An 18,510-nucleotide genomic window follows, 5' to 3' on the forward strand; every position below is an offset into this window, starting at 1 on the left:
TTATTTTAAATTCTTTGTAAAATGAGTTTTTCATTAAATTGATTTAAAAAGATTTACAAAGAGAGAACACCAAAAGAGAAGTTGAAAAGGACACGAGCTTAGACAGTATAATAGTGTTATGTTTTTGGGTTGGGAGAGAAGGGTATCCACACACAGGTAAGTTATCATAATAAATTAAATGGATAAAAAAATATTTTAATAATTAACTGAAATTTTCTGAAACTGTCATTAATTAACTACAATTATTATAATAAATCACAAAAAATATTTAAATTTAACTATTGTTATTTAAATTATAGGTAACATTTAAAATTAACAATAGTTATATAAACTGTGGGTAAAAATTTGTAAAAAAAAATAATTTTTCTAATAGTGTCAATTAAAATGCTCAATTTTTTTTTAAAAATCAAAACACTTTATTTTCATTATTAATCTCTTATTTAACAATTTACTATAGGAACTGTGATATTCCTTCACCCCTGTGTTGTTTATCATAAAGTAGCATTTGTACCTGCACTTTTATGTTTTACAATCTTATAAAAAAAATTTAATCTTAAAATAATTCTCTTTCGTTAAACTTTAAGATAACAAACTTTTTCCTATAATTTTTAAATAAAATTACATAATTTTAAATCCTATATTGCACTTAGAGATATGTAATAATGAAAATTAGATATATTAAGTTAAAATAATTTTTTCTTTTTTAAATATTAATTAATATTTTAATCAATAACTTCTTTTCCTTTTAAAAGTTAAATGATAAAAAATAATTATTTAAAAGCTAGATAAATATTTTAAAGTTATAATAAATTTTTACAAATAATTTAAAATAGCCGTTACTTAAACGGATATCGTAGAGTATTAATATTTACTCTAAAACTAAGTTTTAGAGTTAAATATCACATTATTTTTAAAAAGTTAATTTTTTTATAATGCAAGAATTTTTTTAAAAATATACTTTAGCGACTATTTTATTTTTAAAAAATATTTTATTTTTAATCATTTTAAAACGTTTACATTTTCGTTGTAATCTACTTTGGGATGTTGGTACAAAAGAAACTCTATAATAATACTAGTATACTAGTAATGATACTAATAATAATTGTGATGATAAAAAGAAGAAAGATAATGATCATATATATAATAATCACAATAATAGTAATTATAATATATGAAGCACGTACTTTAATATTAATATGAGATGAGATATGACATAAATGTCTAAAATATACCGCGTAAAATAAGTATATAATAATAAATAAATAAATAAAATATTAAGAGAAATTATTTTATAATATAATTATTTGGTCTCTTTAAAAAATATTTTCAAAGCAAAAAGATAAAATTATATCTTTAGAAAAAACATATTCATCTTAAATTAACATGTTAAGTTATATATACATATGTATAAACAAGATTTGAATAAATAGAAAGACATTTTTAATATTTTCTATTATATATAAGATAACTATTTTAAAAGTGAAAAAAATATTCTTTGGTGATACCAATTAATGCGTGCAACTCCCGGACTGAGTTAGTGAATAGTTTCTTTTTTTTTAAAAAAAGATTTTTAAAAAATTAAAAATAAATAGCCAGTAATAGTAAAATTTTATTAAAAAATATTTTTTATATTTTTATAATTTTAAGATAATAAATATGTATATTTTTTTATAAAAATTTTCAAGTTGAAATTTTTTTAATTAAATATCTATTACAGTTGTAGGTATGAAAAAAAGTATAAAAAAGTTGTGGGCGTACAAAATAGCGAGACATTTGAAAAGAGAAGAGTATCCATTCTTCATTGGTTAAAACACTGACAATAGACAAAAGAAAAATTCACATGAAACATGATGCCAAGCATAGACTGACAATTACTTTTACAAGGAAAAGCATATTAACAGAAGAAGAAAGCAACGTAACAATACCGACCAAAGCAAAGTTTGTTTTCTTATGGCAAAGTTTTCCACTTTTGTACCAACTGAGAAATGGTCTTTGCAGAAGAGCCATCTTCTTTGAGTGCACTAATGGCATCTTCTTTCAACTTCTTCATTCTCTTGAGCATTTCCTTACCTTCTTCCCCTTCCATTAGACCTTTTATCACCTTAGCAATTTCTACCTTTTCAATCAACCCATTTTCACTAACTCTTGGCCTTAGGCCCACTTTGAGGCCCTCACTCAGCACAACTGCATTCATTCTTTGCTCTGCGAACAAAGGCCACGTGATTAGTGGCACACCTTGCACCACACTCTCAAGTGTTGAATTCCATCCACAATGACTCAAGAACCCTCCAATTGAACTATGTCCAAGCACTTGAACTTGGGGTGCCCATGAAGGAATAACCATACCTTGCTCTTTGGTTCTCTCTAAGAACCCAAATGGCAAGAACTTCAATGGGTTAACACCATTTTGTGCATCAAGATATGTAGCATTAGGTGTATTACTAGGTCCTCTTACAACCCACAAGAACTTATGACCACTCAATTCCAAACCATAAGCCAACTCAATCATTTGTTCATGTGACAATGTTCCACCGCTTCCAAAACAAACGTACAACACAGAAGAAGGTTGTTGTCTATCCAACCATGCAACACACTCTATTGCATTTGCATCATTACCACAACCTTTATCCGTTTGGATAATGGGTCCAACAGCATACACAGGAGGCTTGCCACTTCCCTCCTCAGTCAATGCTTTTATAGGACCTCTTTCCATTCCTAAGAAGCTATTCACAAAAATCCCATTGACACCAAAAAATCTTTTGTAACGTTGGAGTGAGAGTTTGTAAAATTGACTTGTTCTATCTTGAGCTTGGGTATAGAGATCCTTACCATGAAATGGTACACAACCTGGTACTTTGATAGGTTCTACCAAATCTCTACACTCACATGAAGTTTCTTCATCCAACTTTAGCAAATAGAAGTGTGTAGAGAGTGTGGTAGCTGCTGCAGGGAAGTAAATATAAGACAACATGTTGAACTCATGTGCGAAATCTAGTGCTACTGCAGCAAAAGAATCAACCACCATGGCCAAAAAGGGTGTCCTTAAAGTTAAGGACTTCAAGGCTTCATGTATAGATGATAAAGAGTGAGTCACTGCTAGCTGAAATTGGGCTGCCATAGGAAGCCCTTGTGGAAGGTCCTTGGGGTTCACTGGTGGGAGAAAAATGGAGTTGATGTTTGGTGGAAGAGTTTCAAGAATGGTTTTCGAGGCACTTGGTGGAGACCCAAGTGTGGGAATGATGCATGTGACATGGATCTCTGGATGGAGCTCAACAAGTCTCCTGGAGAATTGGAGAATGGGCACTAAGTGGCTGAACCCTGCGCTTGGAATAACTGCTATGTGCATTGTTTTCTCCATGGAAATTTGTGGCCAACAAGGTTGTAGCTTTTCACCTGTAATAAATTCAAAGCAGAACTAACGAAGCTTCATCCTGTAGCAAGCGACATCGTTTAAGATATTGAATTTGAATTCTTATTAAATTTTTAATAATAGACTTACGGAGAGAGGGAAAAAAATAAAAATTCAGAGCAGCACAGTTACTTTTGTTTTGAGACTTTTTAAAGAACGACAAACAAACAGGGGAAGTGGCCCCAACAAAAGCAGCTTAGTGCACATGCTTTGTATGTCTGAAAGCATTGAATGTGGAAGTTTTGATTTTTATACACATAATATTATTCTACTTGTTTTGATGATTTTTCTATCTTGCTGAGAAGCGAGCATCAATGAAAGCTTTCTATTCTCCCTCACCGGCCTATATATTTATAGATTAAAATTAAAATAATATATGAATTACACTTTTTTTACTAATAATTTTATTTTTTACTCATGTTTTTAATTAATATACTGTTATTTTATATTTTTGATAAATATTTATTTTTATATTTATAAAAATTATTTTAAGTTAAAATTTACTTCAAAAGTTTTTATTTCTTAAATTTATAATATTAATATATTTTTATTATTAGTATTTAATCAAAAAATTTATTGACGCTATACAATAAAAATATTATATTATTTTATTTTATTTTAAAATTATTTAATTTTATTAAATCCTTATTATTTGATATATTATTCATAGTTATAAAATTAAATCAAAATAGTTAAAAAATTTATTATTTGAAATAATTTTATTATATATATATAATTATTTAAAATGTAAATATTATTTTTTATTATTAAATTATTTAAATATTTATTTTAAAATAATTATAGACAATATTCCATTGGTAAAAAAATATTGTGTTCTTAAAGGCAATACATACAAATATCATAATCTGTACACTTATTAAGTCTTCATATTTTTTTTATAAGACTTGCTGTCCTATTAAGTCTTTACATTTTTTTTATTTATACCAAGTATTTTTCTGTATTCAATTCAATGTTTTTTTTATTCAAAACTTCTCATTTATTATTTACGACAAAAAAAAAATAAAAATTAGAGTAATTATACACTCTCTATTCTCCCTGATAATTGTTATAAAATTTAATCATAATAAATAATGTAATTTTTAAATATGAATACACTACAATTATAAATTCTTTTATATTATCATCTAATTAAAATAAATTGCAATGATACTCTTTAAACTAATTATCAAAAAAATTAATAATTCTTGCTAATATAATATTTATGTAAATATAATATAGCAGCCTATCTTTTCTCGCCTTTGACGTTTAGGTATATAATTGCTCGCAAGAGATAAGTGGAAGCTAGACTTAAGGAAGTACAATAAGAGTTAGAGTTTGATGACCGCAATATTCTCATTCACTTGGAGAAATGTTGAATAAGGAGTATAAAACATTCTACTTTAAGAATAAATTTTTTGTACTAGAAGTTGAGGGAAATTTGGGTTAGATTTAGAGATGGAAACTTTAAATTCTTCTATATCCAGATGATGGTAAGAAGGAGAAGGAACAAGATCTATGATTTATTCCTTCATAATGGTGCTTAGTGCATTAACTAGGACAAGCTTCAATAAGAAGAGATTGAGTTCTTCCACAATCATTTTTCTACTAATATGTGGGTTATAAGGAATGTTGTATATGATGTCCCTACTCCATACTTGTTTGAAGCTGGAGTCTAGGCATTACTTGCAATTGTTTCAATTGAGGAAGTGAGAAAAGTGGTGATGGGAATGCAATCTTTTAAAGCTCTTGGCCGTGATGGCTTCCAATCTTTCTTCTTCAAGCAATGTTGGAATGTGGTAGGGTTAGACTTGGTGGCCATGGTGCAATAGACATTTCTCTTGGGGAGTGCAGATCCTGCTCTTCTAGATATTTTATTAGTGCTGATAACTAAAGTTGGCAACCCAATGAGGTTGAATGAGTTAAGATTGATTAATAAGTTTATATTTTGGCATGCTTTTTATGGCCTATATATTTATTAGTGATATTATTTATCAGATGTTTACACCAATTTTTATTATTATTGTGTAGTTTAATGCGAGAAGGCCACAACTAAGTTTTGAGTGCATTTTGGGCTAAATTAGATAAAAATTGGGTTTTGTAGTAGCCAACACATCCATATCTTTGTAGTCTGCACGAGGGTGCTTCAAGAACATGCATGACTATACTTACCTGCGAGAAGTCCACTATAAAGAAATTTTAAATTTTTCAAACCCTATTAAAAAGACCTTAGGGGCAACGACTTTACACATCCTTTTTGATAACATCTTTTTCCTATTGTCACACTTCACATCTTTTTCTACATCTCTAATCTTGGTGTTAACCAGTCGCTGACGACTATTGGAGCTTTAGGAGCATGTCTTAGATCAAGAGCTCTTATCATCTCTTAATTAAATACTCCTATAGTTTGCATTTACTTTTTGAGTTCTATGGATTTGTTTAGTATTATTTTAGTTCTCTTTTATATTATGTCTTGCTAAATCAATAGTTAGAACTATGGTGGATTCTTTGCATGACTCTATGAGATCTTTATAATTTATGATAATTTTGTGTTTCTGTTCTTGATTGATGTTTACCCTATTATGCTATATTTGTATGTCAGAAATGACAATTTTTAAACATATCATAATTAATTATATTGTAAGCGATCGTACCACATATAGTTAATGGATCTATAGGATAAAATGAGATATAGGATTAGGTGGACCAAACTTAGTTCTTCTCTTTCAATCGTTATTAAATTAACAACTCATAAGCTCTTTAACTCTTTATGCATTCTCTTCTTTTTACCTTGCATGACCATTGGGATGATAGTTTAGGAAAAAATGTTATATTGCATGATCATTGGGTGTTAATAGATTTAGTATGAGTGCTTGACAATCATAAGGAAACCAAAATTAGAATTAATATAAAAGTGAACATAAAGAAGTGTAAAGATGAAACCATACGCCATAGGTTCTTTTTTATTTGTTTATTATTAGAGGTTGTGCTATTTTAATTCTTTTTAATTGCTTTTATATTAAATCCTTGTTTTTATTTAATTTATGTCCTTTAATTTCAAACAATCAAATTAAGAAATTGTTTGTAGTTGAAAATAATTCTTGTGAGATAATATTTTAAAAGCTTATTTTAGAACCCTTTATTACTTTTTAATGTGTACACTTGCCTACAAATAAGGCACCATTGCCAGGGATTATTTTTCCAATATTAAAAAAATCATATTTAATTGATTTGAGCAGTTCTTGTTTTGCTTTAGTCTAATTTTATTTTTTTTATTTTCATCTTTTCTATTTTAGTTATTTTATTTTATTTGTTTTTATTTTTATAAAAATTTCCTTAGTGTATGCTAACTCGTTCTAAGTCTCTTGTAAAATTTGTTTTTCTACCAAGAAATTGAAAATACTGCACAAAGGCTATGAAAAGACTGTATAAAGAAAAAGATGGCAGAAAGAATGATAATTAAAGATTACACGACATCGACTTCTGAAGGTAGGACTGAGAGCATTGTAGCCCTTGATGTAGAAGCCAACAACTTCGAGTTAAAGCTAACTTTGATCAATCTAGTTCAAAACTCTGCACTATTTGGAATGCTAGCTGTTGAAGACCACAACCTCCATTTGACAAAGTTTCATAGACTCACAGACACCATAAAATACAATGATGTGACCAAAGATGCTATAAGGCTTCATCTTTTTCTATTTTCTATTACAGAAAGTGTGAATGTATGGTTCTTCACACTCCTACCAAACTCAATTACAACAAAGGAAGGCTTAACTCAACAATTCATGGTCAAGTACTTTCCTTCATCACGATTCTCTAAGCTTATGACTGAGATTTCTAATTTTTAGCAATGAGTCTGAATCTTTGTTTGAAATGTAGAAACGAATCAGAGATCTCTTGAGGAGGTGCCCACATCATGGTTTCCCCATATGGAAACAGATGCTGATTTTCTACAGTGGACTCTCACATTCCAATAGAGCCACAGTTGACGCAACAGCTAAAGGAGTCTTCATAAGAAAAGAGCCAATTGAGGCTTACACATTGATAGATGAGATGACATCCAGTAATTTTCAATGGCACACAGATCCTTATAGAGGCAAAAAAAGGAAGTTGTGTCAATCTATCAAGCAGAAAGTAACAATTCAATAGCAAATAAGTTGGAAACTCTGTCAAAATAGATGAAAATTCTATTAAAGGCATAAGATTCATTAACAAAACCCTCTACAACTCTGAAAATTGAAGAGACTAACTTCTTGGACAACAATTATAATTCAAAATAGCGTAATAAGCCTACCAACTCATGAGAGAATGGCTAAGGAGGCCAAAGTTCAACTGTCTATCGCCCTCTCTATATGCAATTTCAAGGAATAAGACCAGAAAGGGAAGAAGCTTTAAACTTCAATTGGAGCAATGAATATCAAAGCTTAAATCTCAGATGGAACAACAAAACTTTTAGTTAGAGAAACAAGCCCAAGAAATGGACAAAAAGTTCTTAGAGATAAGCTCTAACATGAACTCTCAATCATCAGAAATAGAAGCACAACTTGAATAACTTACTAATTTCTAAGTCAAAGAACGTTGGTAACATTATCAACTCAGCCAGAGACTAATCGAAGGGAGCAATGCAACACAATTATTTTAAGAAGTGGGAAGAAGATGCAAGAACTGCATAACAGAGGCACATGCACACTTGTGCTTCAAGGTATGCATGCCCATGCTCCAGCAAACACTCCTTTGCTTCTTGATAAGCACGCCCAATCATATGAAGAAGCACGTTACATTCGTGCATACTCTCATATGCAAGGTTATGCTTCAAACACAGAAACTGAGCAAAATAAGAAAGAAGAGCCATCTATGTTGTCAAGGCCTCAATAACTCAAAATTCATTTTCCTCAGGAGGTAAAAAGCAATCAAAGATATCCACAGTTCAGTAAGTTTCTAAAGATTCTAAAACAGTTACTCATCAACATCCCTTTTGCGGAGGTTATTTCTTAAATGCCCAAATACGCTAAGTTCTTCAAGGAGATATTGAGAAACCAAATAGAGTCAGAGGAATTTGAATCTGAGGCTTAATAAAGAATGCGTAGCAATCCTTTTGAAAAATCTACCTCTAAAGCTTAAAGATCCAGAAATTTTTACTATTCTTTGCACTATAGGTAATTCTCATTTTGATAAAGCCCTATGTGATTTGAGGACTAGTATAAATCTAATGACTCTATTTTTAATAGGTTAGGTATGCACAAACCCAAACCTACTTCTATATCTTTTTAGTTAGCAGATCGCTCTATCACTTACCTAAGGAGTATAGTAGAAGATGTTTTAATAAAGGTAGACAAATTTATCTTTCTTGTTGATTTTGTGGTGCTTGACATGAAATAAGATGATGATGTCTCCATCATCCTAGGCAAACCCTTCTTGACCACTGCAAGGGCTATCATAGACATCAAAAAAGGAAAGCTCACTTTGAGGATAGATGATGAAGAAATCATTTTTTAAGTTTACAATTCTTTAATGTACTCTTTTAGCCAAGAATCCTATAATTGTGTGAGCATTATGAATATTACTCCTCCTCCTTCAATTTTTGAAAAGCTGGAATGCCAAGAAGGAGACCCAAGAAGAAGTAACTTGAGGATGAGGAAGGACAAAGGCTCAAATGATAAACCCTCAAATTTGGAGCTTAAAATTCTTCCTCTTTATTTTAATTCTCTTCCTATTTCTCCTTCTATGATTAAGACTTCTAATGCGACAGAAGTTATAAAGAAGTTGTTGGGAAGACAACTATACATCAAGAGAGTAGCCTCTAAGACTTATGTCTTCTTCCAACCATAATCTAACAGGACTGTCAACTTGTGACATTAAACAAGCACTTTTAAGAGGCCACCTGCGTTGTTTGTTTCAGTTTTAGTTACCTTTCTTCACTTATTTTAATTTTTTTTTTGTTAATTTTTTTATGAAGAATAATTAAGTATACTAGGAGCTCAAAGGAGTCGAGTTGATCAATGACCATGCATTTTTCTGGACCTATGTAATAAACATGACCATGCTTAGAGACATGCATAATCGTGCATGTCGTTGCAACAAGAAAATAGAGGTTTCATATTGAGGGCACGGGCATGCATATTTCATTGTCATAAGTTGCGTTATTTTAATTCTATTTAATTGCTTTTATATTGAATCCTTGCTTTTATTTAATTTCGCATCTTTTAGGTTCAAACAATCAACTTAACAAATTCTTAGTAATTGAAAATAATTGTTGTGAAACGATATTTTATAAACTTATTTTATAATCCTTTATTACTTTTCGACGGGTTCACTTGTTTACAAACACTAATAAGCTTTGTAATGTGGCCTATAAGGTCATCACTAAGGCTCTTGTTAATCGGATCAGACATTTTTTAAACAATCTTGTTGGACTTCTCTAAGGAAGCTTTATCCTAGCGAGAGAGGAATGAAAGATAATATTTTTTCTCAAGAGATGATCCACACTATTCATAAGAATAAAAGCGAAAAAGCTATGGTGGCTATATTAATAGATATGGAAAAAAGCCTTTGATAAAGTTAACTGGGAGTTTCTTCAATCTACACTTGTGGTGTTGGGTTTTCTAATTGAATCTCTCAACTTATTATGTGGTAGGAGTGAAGGCTTTGAGTTTGTCAATCCTTTGGAATGGTTCCTAATTACCTTAGTTTGTTCCTTCTAGATGTCTGAGGCAAGGTGACCTTCTCTCGCCCTACCTATTTGTTCTATGCATGGAGCAATTGTCCTTTTTCATTCAACAAGCAGTTCATGATGGTATTTGGATGCCCATTAGGTAATCTCAAAGGTTTCTTGGCATCTTGCATCTTCTTTTTGTTGAGGATGTTCTGTTGTTCTATGAGGTCTTCAAGAACTAGATGAGGAACATGTTTAGTATCCTAGAGTTGTTTTATAAAAATTTTAGGCTAAATATGAGTTTAGACAAGTCAAGAATGATATTCTCAAAAAGGGATTCCTATAAGAGAGACCTTGTCTATATTTAATTTATTGACTATCTGACGTGTAAGTGATTTGGGAAAGTATCTTAGTGTTCAATAGCTTTAAGAAAGCCTGAATAGAGCATTATAATCTTATGTTGGAGAAGATTTAGGGCTGGTTAGCTACTTGGAAGAGTAATCAATTGCTTTTCAAGCAATTATTGGTGGTGTATAATATGTCTCCTTGGATGTTAATTAAGCCTATTTCAATGATTTAAATGAGGAATGTGTTTAGTATCCTGGAGTTGTTTTGTAAAGATTTTGGGCTAAATATGAGTTTAGATAAGTTAAGAATGATATTCTTAAAAGGGATGCCTATAAGAGAGGCATTCTCTACATCTAGTTTATTGAGAATATGATGCATAAGTGATTCGGGCAAGTATCTTAGTGTTTAATAGCTTCAAGAAAGCTCGAATGAAGCATTGTATAATCTTGTGTTGGAGAAGATTTAAGGCTGCTTAGCCACCTAGAAGAGTGATTAATTGCTTTTCAAGCAATTATTGGTGGTGTATAATAGGTCTCCTTCGATGTTAATTAAGTCTAATTCAATGGTTTAAATGAGGTTTTGAGATGTTGGGCCTTTAATGGACTTGGTGAAACAAATGGCAAAGATCAATCTTTAGTTTCAGCAGAATGTTAATGCAAGTATCCAAGATCTCCAGATGCAATTTGGTCAATTAGCTACCATTGTGTATCAGTTTTGGTCTCAAGAGTCTAGTTAACAGCCTTCTCAACTAAAAGTTAATCGAAGAAATGTTAGTGCAATCATATTGAGGAATGGAAAGGAGTTGCCAGATAGCCAACAGAACAAGGGGGTGCCAAGTAATAAGGAGGATTGTTCGTAGGCAAGTGTACCTATCAAAAGGTAATAAAGAATTTTCGAATTAAGAGTTCTCAAGTTATCGTCCCACAAAGATTATTTTTAAATACCAAGAATAACTTAATTTGATTGTTTAAACGTAACAGAGATTGTAACGGATCAAGAACAAAGCTTAATTTTAACAATAAATTAAAAAAACAGTAATAGAATGTATGAGAGAAATCAGATGAGATGAGCCAATGACTTATGGATTCACTTACTACACTTCTTTATATTCTAATTAATTTAATCCTGATATTGGTATTCAAATATTTGCCAACTACTCATAATTAGTTCTATTAACACCCAATGATTATGTAATGTCAATATTCTTTTCTCTGAGCAAACACTCTCAATGATCATGCAAGGTAATTGGTTGAGAAAACATGAAGATCCTATGAGTTTGTTAATTCAATAACGGCTGAAAGAAAGGAATTAAGTGTGATTAACCTAGCCCTTTATCTCATTTTATCCTATTGTTCCGTTAATTACACGTAATACGATCACCTACAATGCAACTAACTATGAGATGCTAAGAGTGATCAAATCTTAACATACACAATATAATCCAATATAATAAAACCAAACATTAAAGAAAAATCAATACCATTATTAAAGTAAAAATCACATAAAAATTATAGTAGGATCTGCCATAGCCATATCTATGGGTTTAGTTACTCATAACAAAATAAACTATGAAGAACGTGATAAATAAACCCATAACCACAAAGGAAAACTCAAACAAAAGAAATCTAGAAAGGTAGAAGACAAAGAGAGTTCTCGTTCTTCGAAAGGGCGCTCAATCACTTGCTTGGACTTCAAGGGGAAGCTTGTCGTCCTTGCCAATGGTCTCCAATGACTCTCAAAGATGAGTTTGGGTAGAACTAAGAAGGGGAAGAAGGTGTGTAGAGAAGTGGAATTGTCAAGTATGGAGCATAAGGCCTCTTTATATAGACTGTGCCTTGAGTTTCCAATTGATTAAGCTCTATCTTTTCAAATCAGTTTTATCCATAATTAGAATCTTAACTAAAAACTGCTACAAATCTTTATTTAAGTTTAAATTTAAAATTTAAAATTCAAACTCAGATTCACATAGCACAACAAGAACTAAAAGTATCTAATTTTTCTCCAGAATATCTCCATAATGCACTAATAACAACTTCCAGCTAAACTGTAACAATTAATAACATAATTAGTGTAAATATATATAAAATAAGGTTTAAGTGTATAAATATAAGTCATAAAATATTTTAAAATATGAACTTATCAAGGATGACAGGCAACAAAGGGCATTATTGCTTAAGGGCAAGCAAATCTCAAGTATGAGGGGGTTGATAAGTCTATATTTTGGCATGTTTTTGTAGCCTATATATTTATGAGTGATAATTATTCTATCAGGTTTTTAAACTAATTTCTATGATTATTGTAAGTTTAATGAGAAAAGGCTACAACTAGGTTTTGGGTGCATTTTGGGCCAAATTAGATGGAAAATTAGACTTTGCAACGACCAACATGCCTATACCTTTGCAACCAATATAGGAGAAGGAGGGGTGCTTCGAGAACATGCACGACCAACCGTGCTTACTTGCGAGAAGTCCAACTATGAAGAAATTTTAGAGTTTTCAAATCCTATTAAAGAGATCTCAGGGACAGTGACTTTACACATCCTCTTTTATAATAAAGAGGCTGAGGAAACGTTATTCTCGATCTCGCTTTGCTGCTTAATGCTATCTTTGTTTTCCTTATTGCTATTAGGAAGCTAGGATCCTATGAGGTGCTCCGCATTAATTCTTCCCATGCGGATCACAATCATGTCCAGGTCCAGGTGAAGGCCTTGAAACCTAGACTTGAGTCCATCACTCCTTAGCCTTTTATTTTTCTTTTTTTTGTTAATTTATTTTATACTTTTCTTATGTGACTTATTGAAACTTGATCAATAGCATGTAGGGAGAGACTTTGTGAATATAATGTATACGTAATGTTTCCTATTCTATGAGATAATTGCTGGCTACATTAAGTTTTGTTTTGGTTTGTTGCTATTACTTTGCATACTCCCAAAAACTCATCTTGGAAAAACATGCCTGCATACATAACCACAAATGCTATTAGAAAAATAACTAACAAAGGGGGTGCAAAGGGAAGGCAAAGAAGATAGATATAATGAAAGACCTTGAAGCAAAAAGATAAACAACTAATAGATGGAGGCTAAAGTCAACTATAGAGAATATTTTTCTTATACTAGTCAGTTGTACATACTGATAAGTGTCAAGTTTTAATAAGTTGTTGTATGAATTTGACTACTTATTTACTTTAATGAATTGAATCTAGATTTCAATTTCTTTTTAAATTAGAAGAATTTGAATTTAAATAGTTTATTTGGCTTAGAAATTGAGACAAAGAGTCCTCTTAATTTTCTTTTGTTAAATTTCTTGATTTACAAGAGCTTAATGAAGAAGGAAGGCAAAGGCAAATGGAAAAGTTGATTTTGATTATTTTTTTTTGTTTCTTGCTCAAGTGAGAATACCTTTCTAGCTTGAATGAGAATTTATTTACTCCATTTTTAAAGAAAGAAGAATAAAAAAAAAAGGGATCGAAGGAGCGGGAAAGGAACTTAGCAAGAAAAAAGTTAGGGTATACATTGGAGATGACTGAGGAACCTTTCCTTAACTATTTTTCCTTTTTCTTTCCCTTTCTGTAATAGACGTCATGAGCGACTAAATCTCCTTTGAGGATTTTATGTAATCTTCTAATTCTAAATATTTGGATGATTTATATATAGTTATCCATTTCGATAGATGTTAGTGGTTTCATTTTGTTCTTAATATTTGATTATATTTTCAATAATAGTATTTTGATTTATGATCCAAGGTTTAACTAGAAAGCAAACCGTAGAATAGGATTGAATAAAATCTATTCAATGTATTTTAATGCTAGGGATATGTTTCAGTATATCAATTACTTCTTAACTCTTATTTTTTATGCCAGAGGATTCATTGAATATTTGAGAAATTATTATTCATTGAACACTCTTAGAAATCTTGTATTTGAGAAATTGATATAAGGAAATATTAAGAGAGTGCATCTATGTCTATGGAACAATTTCTAAATATTTATTCATCAAAATATGGAATAGTGATAAGTCTGTAATTAGGCCTTATTTTACAACCTATATATTTATATTTGACCTTTATTTTATTTGAGTTTTACACTAATTTATATATTAATTGTGCAGTTTGGTATAAAGTTGCCGCAAGAGGATTTTGGGTGCATTCTGGGCCTAAATTGATGAAAGATTAGAGCTTTGTAGCAGTCAGCACGCCTAGACCCATTCAATAAGCACGGGGGTGCTTTAAGCCCATGCACGGTCGTGCTTAAGGCCTTGCACGGCCGTGCTTATTTGTGAAAAGCCCATTTATGAAGAGTTTTTAGGGTTTTCAAATCCTATAAAAGAGGCATCTTGGATACACTGTTTTAGACCGTTTTTGACATCTTGTCTTTGGCTCTAGAATACATTTGATCTCGTCTCTCTTGCACGGGATCTTTGGCACATGTTTGGCGATACTTGGAGCTTCAAGCGATCGTACTTGAAGACCAAGAACACATCTCACACTCTAGTTTGCTATTTCTTTTGATTATGATTTTGTTTATGATTGTTTTAGTTCTTTTCTTTAGCATGAGTAACTAAGTTTATAGCTCGGGCTATGAGAACTATTGTTCATGAATTTATGAAATTTTGATATTTGAATTTAAATTTGATTTCCGTTTTGTGATTAGATTTTATCCTATTGCATTTCTTCCTTAATCTTAATTAATTATATCGTCAGGCGACCGTACCTCGGTTAATTAATAAATCTATAGGGTAAAACAAGACAAATAATTAGGTAGACCAAACCAATCTTTCTCTTCTAATCGTTATTAAATTAACAAGTTCATAGGTTCCCCAAGCTTTCTCAAATTGATGTCTTACATGACCATTGAGGATATTAATTTAGAGAAAAGAATATTAATATTGCATGACCATTGGATATTAATAGTATTCGTATGAATGATTGGTAATCACAAGGAAATAAGATAGTTAAATAGAAAAATAACATAAAGGATTGAATGAGAAAACCCATATGCCCTAGGTTCCTCTCCGATAAGTTTAACCAAGACGTGCATTGTATTTCTTTCTCCTAGTTTTATAATTGATTTTATAAATTATTGGTTTTAATGAATTTCGTATCCTTGAAGCTTAAACAATTGAATTAGGAAATTCTTAGTAATTGAAAATCCATCCTCGTGGGACGATATTTCAGAAACTTAATTTAAGAACCCTTTATTACTTCTCGATGGGTACACTTGCCCTCCGAACAAATAGAATGAATAATGAAATCTATTTTAAACCCAAACCTTAATATTTTATTTCTTAGTTAGATCCCATTATAAATCTTTAAAATTCTCAGCACCTGAATATTTGTACAATATCAATATTTGTGACTAAGAGTTTTAATTAGAATAATAGAAATTACAAATATATCTATTAATTTCAATCAATAAAACAACCCTTATCCTTCTATTAAAACAAAAACTTAGTATACTTGTCAAAATATTAAGACTACCCAGTTTATCAGTCGAATCAAATTTCTTTTCGAAAAGAAACTTCATTGTTTTGAATGCATATACAAACACCTCTGTTAGCAAGTATTTACTTGCAAAAATCAACTAAAGTGTGCGGACAAATTAAGTAGAAGCAAAAAAGTAATATAAAGTCTCAAGTAAATTTAAGCCAAAAAATGCTCAAGTTACCAACATAATTTGCATCTTATTAAAGCTGCTCTCTTTTAGTGATTTTAATATCTAACGTTCCAGTGATGAAATAGAGAATTGTAACCAAAATACAAGAAGTTTATGCGACTGTAACTTTGTCAATGCCACTAAATATTTTGGAGTGACAATCATTGGTTGTTCATCTAAAAAAAAAGATCAACTTAGGCATTATCATACTCAGTTAATACATAATCAGCCCAAAAATATTATATTCAAGTATGAAAACTCATAGGTGGTTATCACACACATTACTAGTATATTATTAGTATGCAACTCCAATAAAGGGTGCACATATCAAAGACAAGACCAACTCAAATCTAACTATCTAATAAATGCCACATATGCATGCTACAATGGGAGCTTAATGTTGCAAATAATCATGATGATCGCATTCTGGATCAGAATTTCACATATAACATTCATTGGTGCCAGGAATCACAGAGTGACTAGCTGTCATTAGAAACCAGAAAAGCAAGAAAGGCAATAAAGCAAATACCCTTACCATACTCCACAAAACATGTTTCTTTATACCAAATTTTCCCACTTTAGTGCTAATTGAGAAAGGGTCTTTGTAGAAGATCCATCTTCTTTGATTGCATTAGTAGCAGCTTCTTTCAATTCCTTCATTCTTTCACGCATTGTCACACCCTTTTCCCCATCCATTAGACCCTTTATCACCTCAGCAATTTCCATCCTTTCCACCAACCCATTTTCATGAACTCTTGGCCTCACTCCCACTTTGAGGCCATCACATAGCAAAACCGCATTCATTCTCTGCTCAGCAAACAGAGGCCAGGTGATCATTGGCACACCTTGCAACACACTCTCAAGAGTTGAATTCCAGCCACAGTGACTCAAGAATCCCCCTGTTGAACTATGACCAAGCACTTGAACCTGAGGTGCCCATGAAGGAACAACCATACCTTGCTCTTTGGTCCTCTCCAGAAACCCAAATGGCAAGAATTGCAATGGATCACCATCACATTTCGCGCGAAGATATGCATCACTGGCTAAACTACTTGGTTCTCTCACAACCCACAAGAACTTATGATGACTCAATTCCAAACCATAAGCAAGCTCAATCATTTGTTCGTGTGACAATGTTCCACCGCTCCCAAAAGAAACAAACAAAACTGAACAAGGTGGTTGTTTATCCAACCATGCAAGACACTCTATAGCATTTGCATCACTACCAAAACCTGCTCCCGTTTGGATAATGGGTCCAACAGGATGCACAAAAGGGTATCCCTTACCCTCCTCTTTCAATGTTTTTATAGGACCTGTTTCCAATTCTAGGAAACTATTAACAAAAATCCCATCAACTAAATGGAATCTTTGAACACGTTGGAGAAAGAGTTTGTAAACTTCACTTGATCGATCTTGAGCTTGGTTATTGAGATCCCTTCCATGAAGTGGCACACAACCTGGTATTCTAATAGGTTGTGGCAAATCTCTGTACTCACATGATGTTTCCTTGTCCAACTCAGTCACATAGAAATACCAAGAAAGTGTAGTTGCTGATGTAGGAAGGTAAATATAAGACAACAAGTTGAACTCTTTAGCAAAGTCTAGTGCTTCAAAGGCAAAAGCATCAGCCACAAGGGCCACAAAGGGGGTGCTAGAAATTAAGGACTTCAAGGTTTGGTGTATTGAGGGAAGAGAGAGAGTCACTGTGAACTGAATTTGGGTCTCTGTGGCAGCACCTTGAGGTAGGTCCTCAGGTTTCACTGGTGGAAGAAAAGTGTGGTTGATGTTTGGTGGAAGAGTTTCAAGGAAGATTTTTGAGGCACTTGAAGGGGACCCAAGAGTGGGAATTATGCATGTGACATGAAATTGTGGATGGAGCTGAACCAGTCTCTTGGAGAATTGGAGAATAGGGACTAAGTGGCTGAAGCCAGGACCAGGAACAACTGCTATGTGAATTGCTTTCTCCATGGAAACTTGTGGCCAGGTTCAGAGCCTATCAATCAAGTAGACAGAACTTTCAGAGGATGTGGAAAATATTACTTTTGTTTAGTGAATTTTGAAATAAAAAAACAAAATTTTATGTTATTAAATGATGTAAATTACATCAATCACTGAACTGAATAAAAATTAAATTTATAAAGATGTGTAGGTGTTACCTACCTATGTTTTGTATGACAAGAGCACATTAAGCATGAGCTGAGAAGATTGAAAATGATGGATAGGAGCGACTCTTCTCTTATGTTCGGTGTAGGGTTGTAAACTGTGGGAGGAATGAGAGTGGAATTATGGAAACTGCAAAATATTCCACAACCCACAGTACGTGTACGCTTCCCTGTCTGGACTTCTGAACGTTAGGCTTAGTCACCAATCACGATTTAATTTATAATTGGAGAAAATCAACTTTACTATATATTTTTTTAAAAAAATTAGGCATGATTAAGATGTGTGCTATAGT

General features: G+C 31.8%; 2 protein-coding genes and 1 non-coding gene across 3 annotated transcripts; all 3 read right to left on the minus strand.

Moving 5' to 3' along the window:
• Nucleotides 1-1,948: 1,948 nt before the first annotated feature.
• LOC113848968 (hydroquinone glucosyltransferase-like) lies at nt 1,949-3,395 on the minus strand. Its single transcript, XM_027478437.1, has one exon. It carries the CDS (start codon nt 3,356-3,358, stop codon nt 1,949-1,951), a length of 1,410 nt encoding a protein of 469 aa, XP_027334238.1. The 5' UTR covers nt 3,359-3,395.
• Nucleotides 3,396-7,224: 3,829 nt separating this feature from the next.
• LOC113851696 lies at nt 7,225-7,329 on the minus strand. The gene has a single exon (XR_003502267.1). It is a non-coding gene; the product is annotated as a small nucleolar RNA R71 (small nucleolar RNA).
• Nucleotides 7,330-16,476: 9,147 nt separating this feature from the next.
• Nucleotides 16,477-18,042, minus strand: LOC113848966 (hydroquinone glucosyltransferase-like). The gene has a single exon (XM_027478436.1). It carries the CDS (start codon nt 18,021-18,023, stop codon nt 16,614-16,616), a length of 1,410 nt encoding a protein of 469 aa, XP_027334237.1. The 5' UTR covers nt 18,024-18,042; the 3' UTR covers nt 16,477-16,613.
• Nucleotides 18,043-18,510: the final 468 nt, after the last annotated feature.

This window comes from Abrus precatorius, unplaced genomic scaffold (genome assembly GCF_003935025.1).
Source record: "Abrus precatorius isolate BTA unplaced genomic scaffold, Abrus_2018 Scaffold9, whole genome shotgun sequence".
Lineage (NCBI taxonomy): Eukaryota > Viridiplantae > Streptophyta > Magnoliopsida > Fabales > Fabaceae > Abrus > Abrus precatorius.

What these genes read in the sequence shown, in the direction of transcription:
- LOC113848968 (XM_027478437.1), bottom strand. Translation starts at nt 3,358, where the DNA reads ATGGAGAAAACAATGCACATAGCAGTTATTCCAAGCGCAGGGTTCAGC.
- LOC113848966 (XM_027478436.1), bottom strand. Translation starts at nt 18,023, where the DNA reads ATGGAGAAAGCAATTCACATAGCAGTTGTTCCTGGTCCTGGCTTCAGC.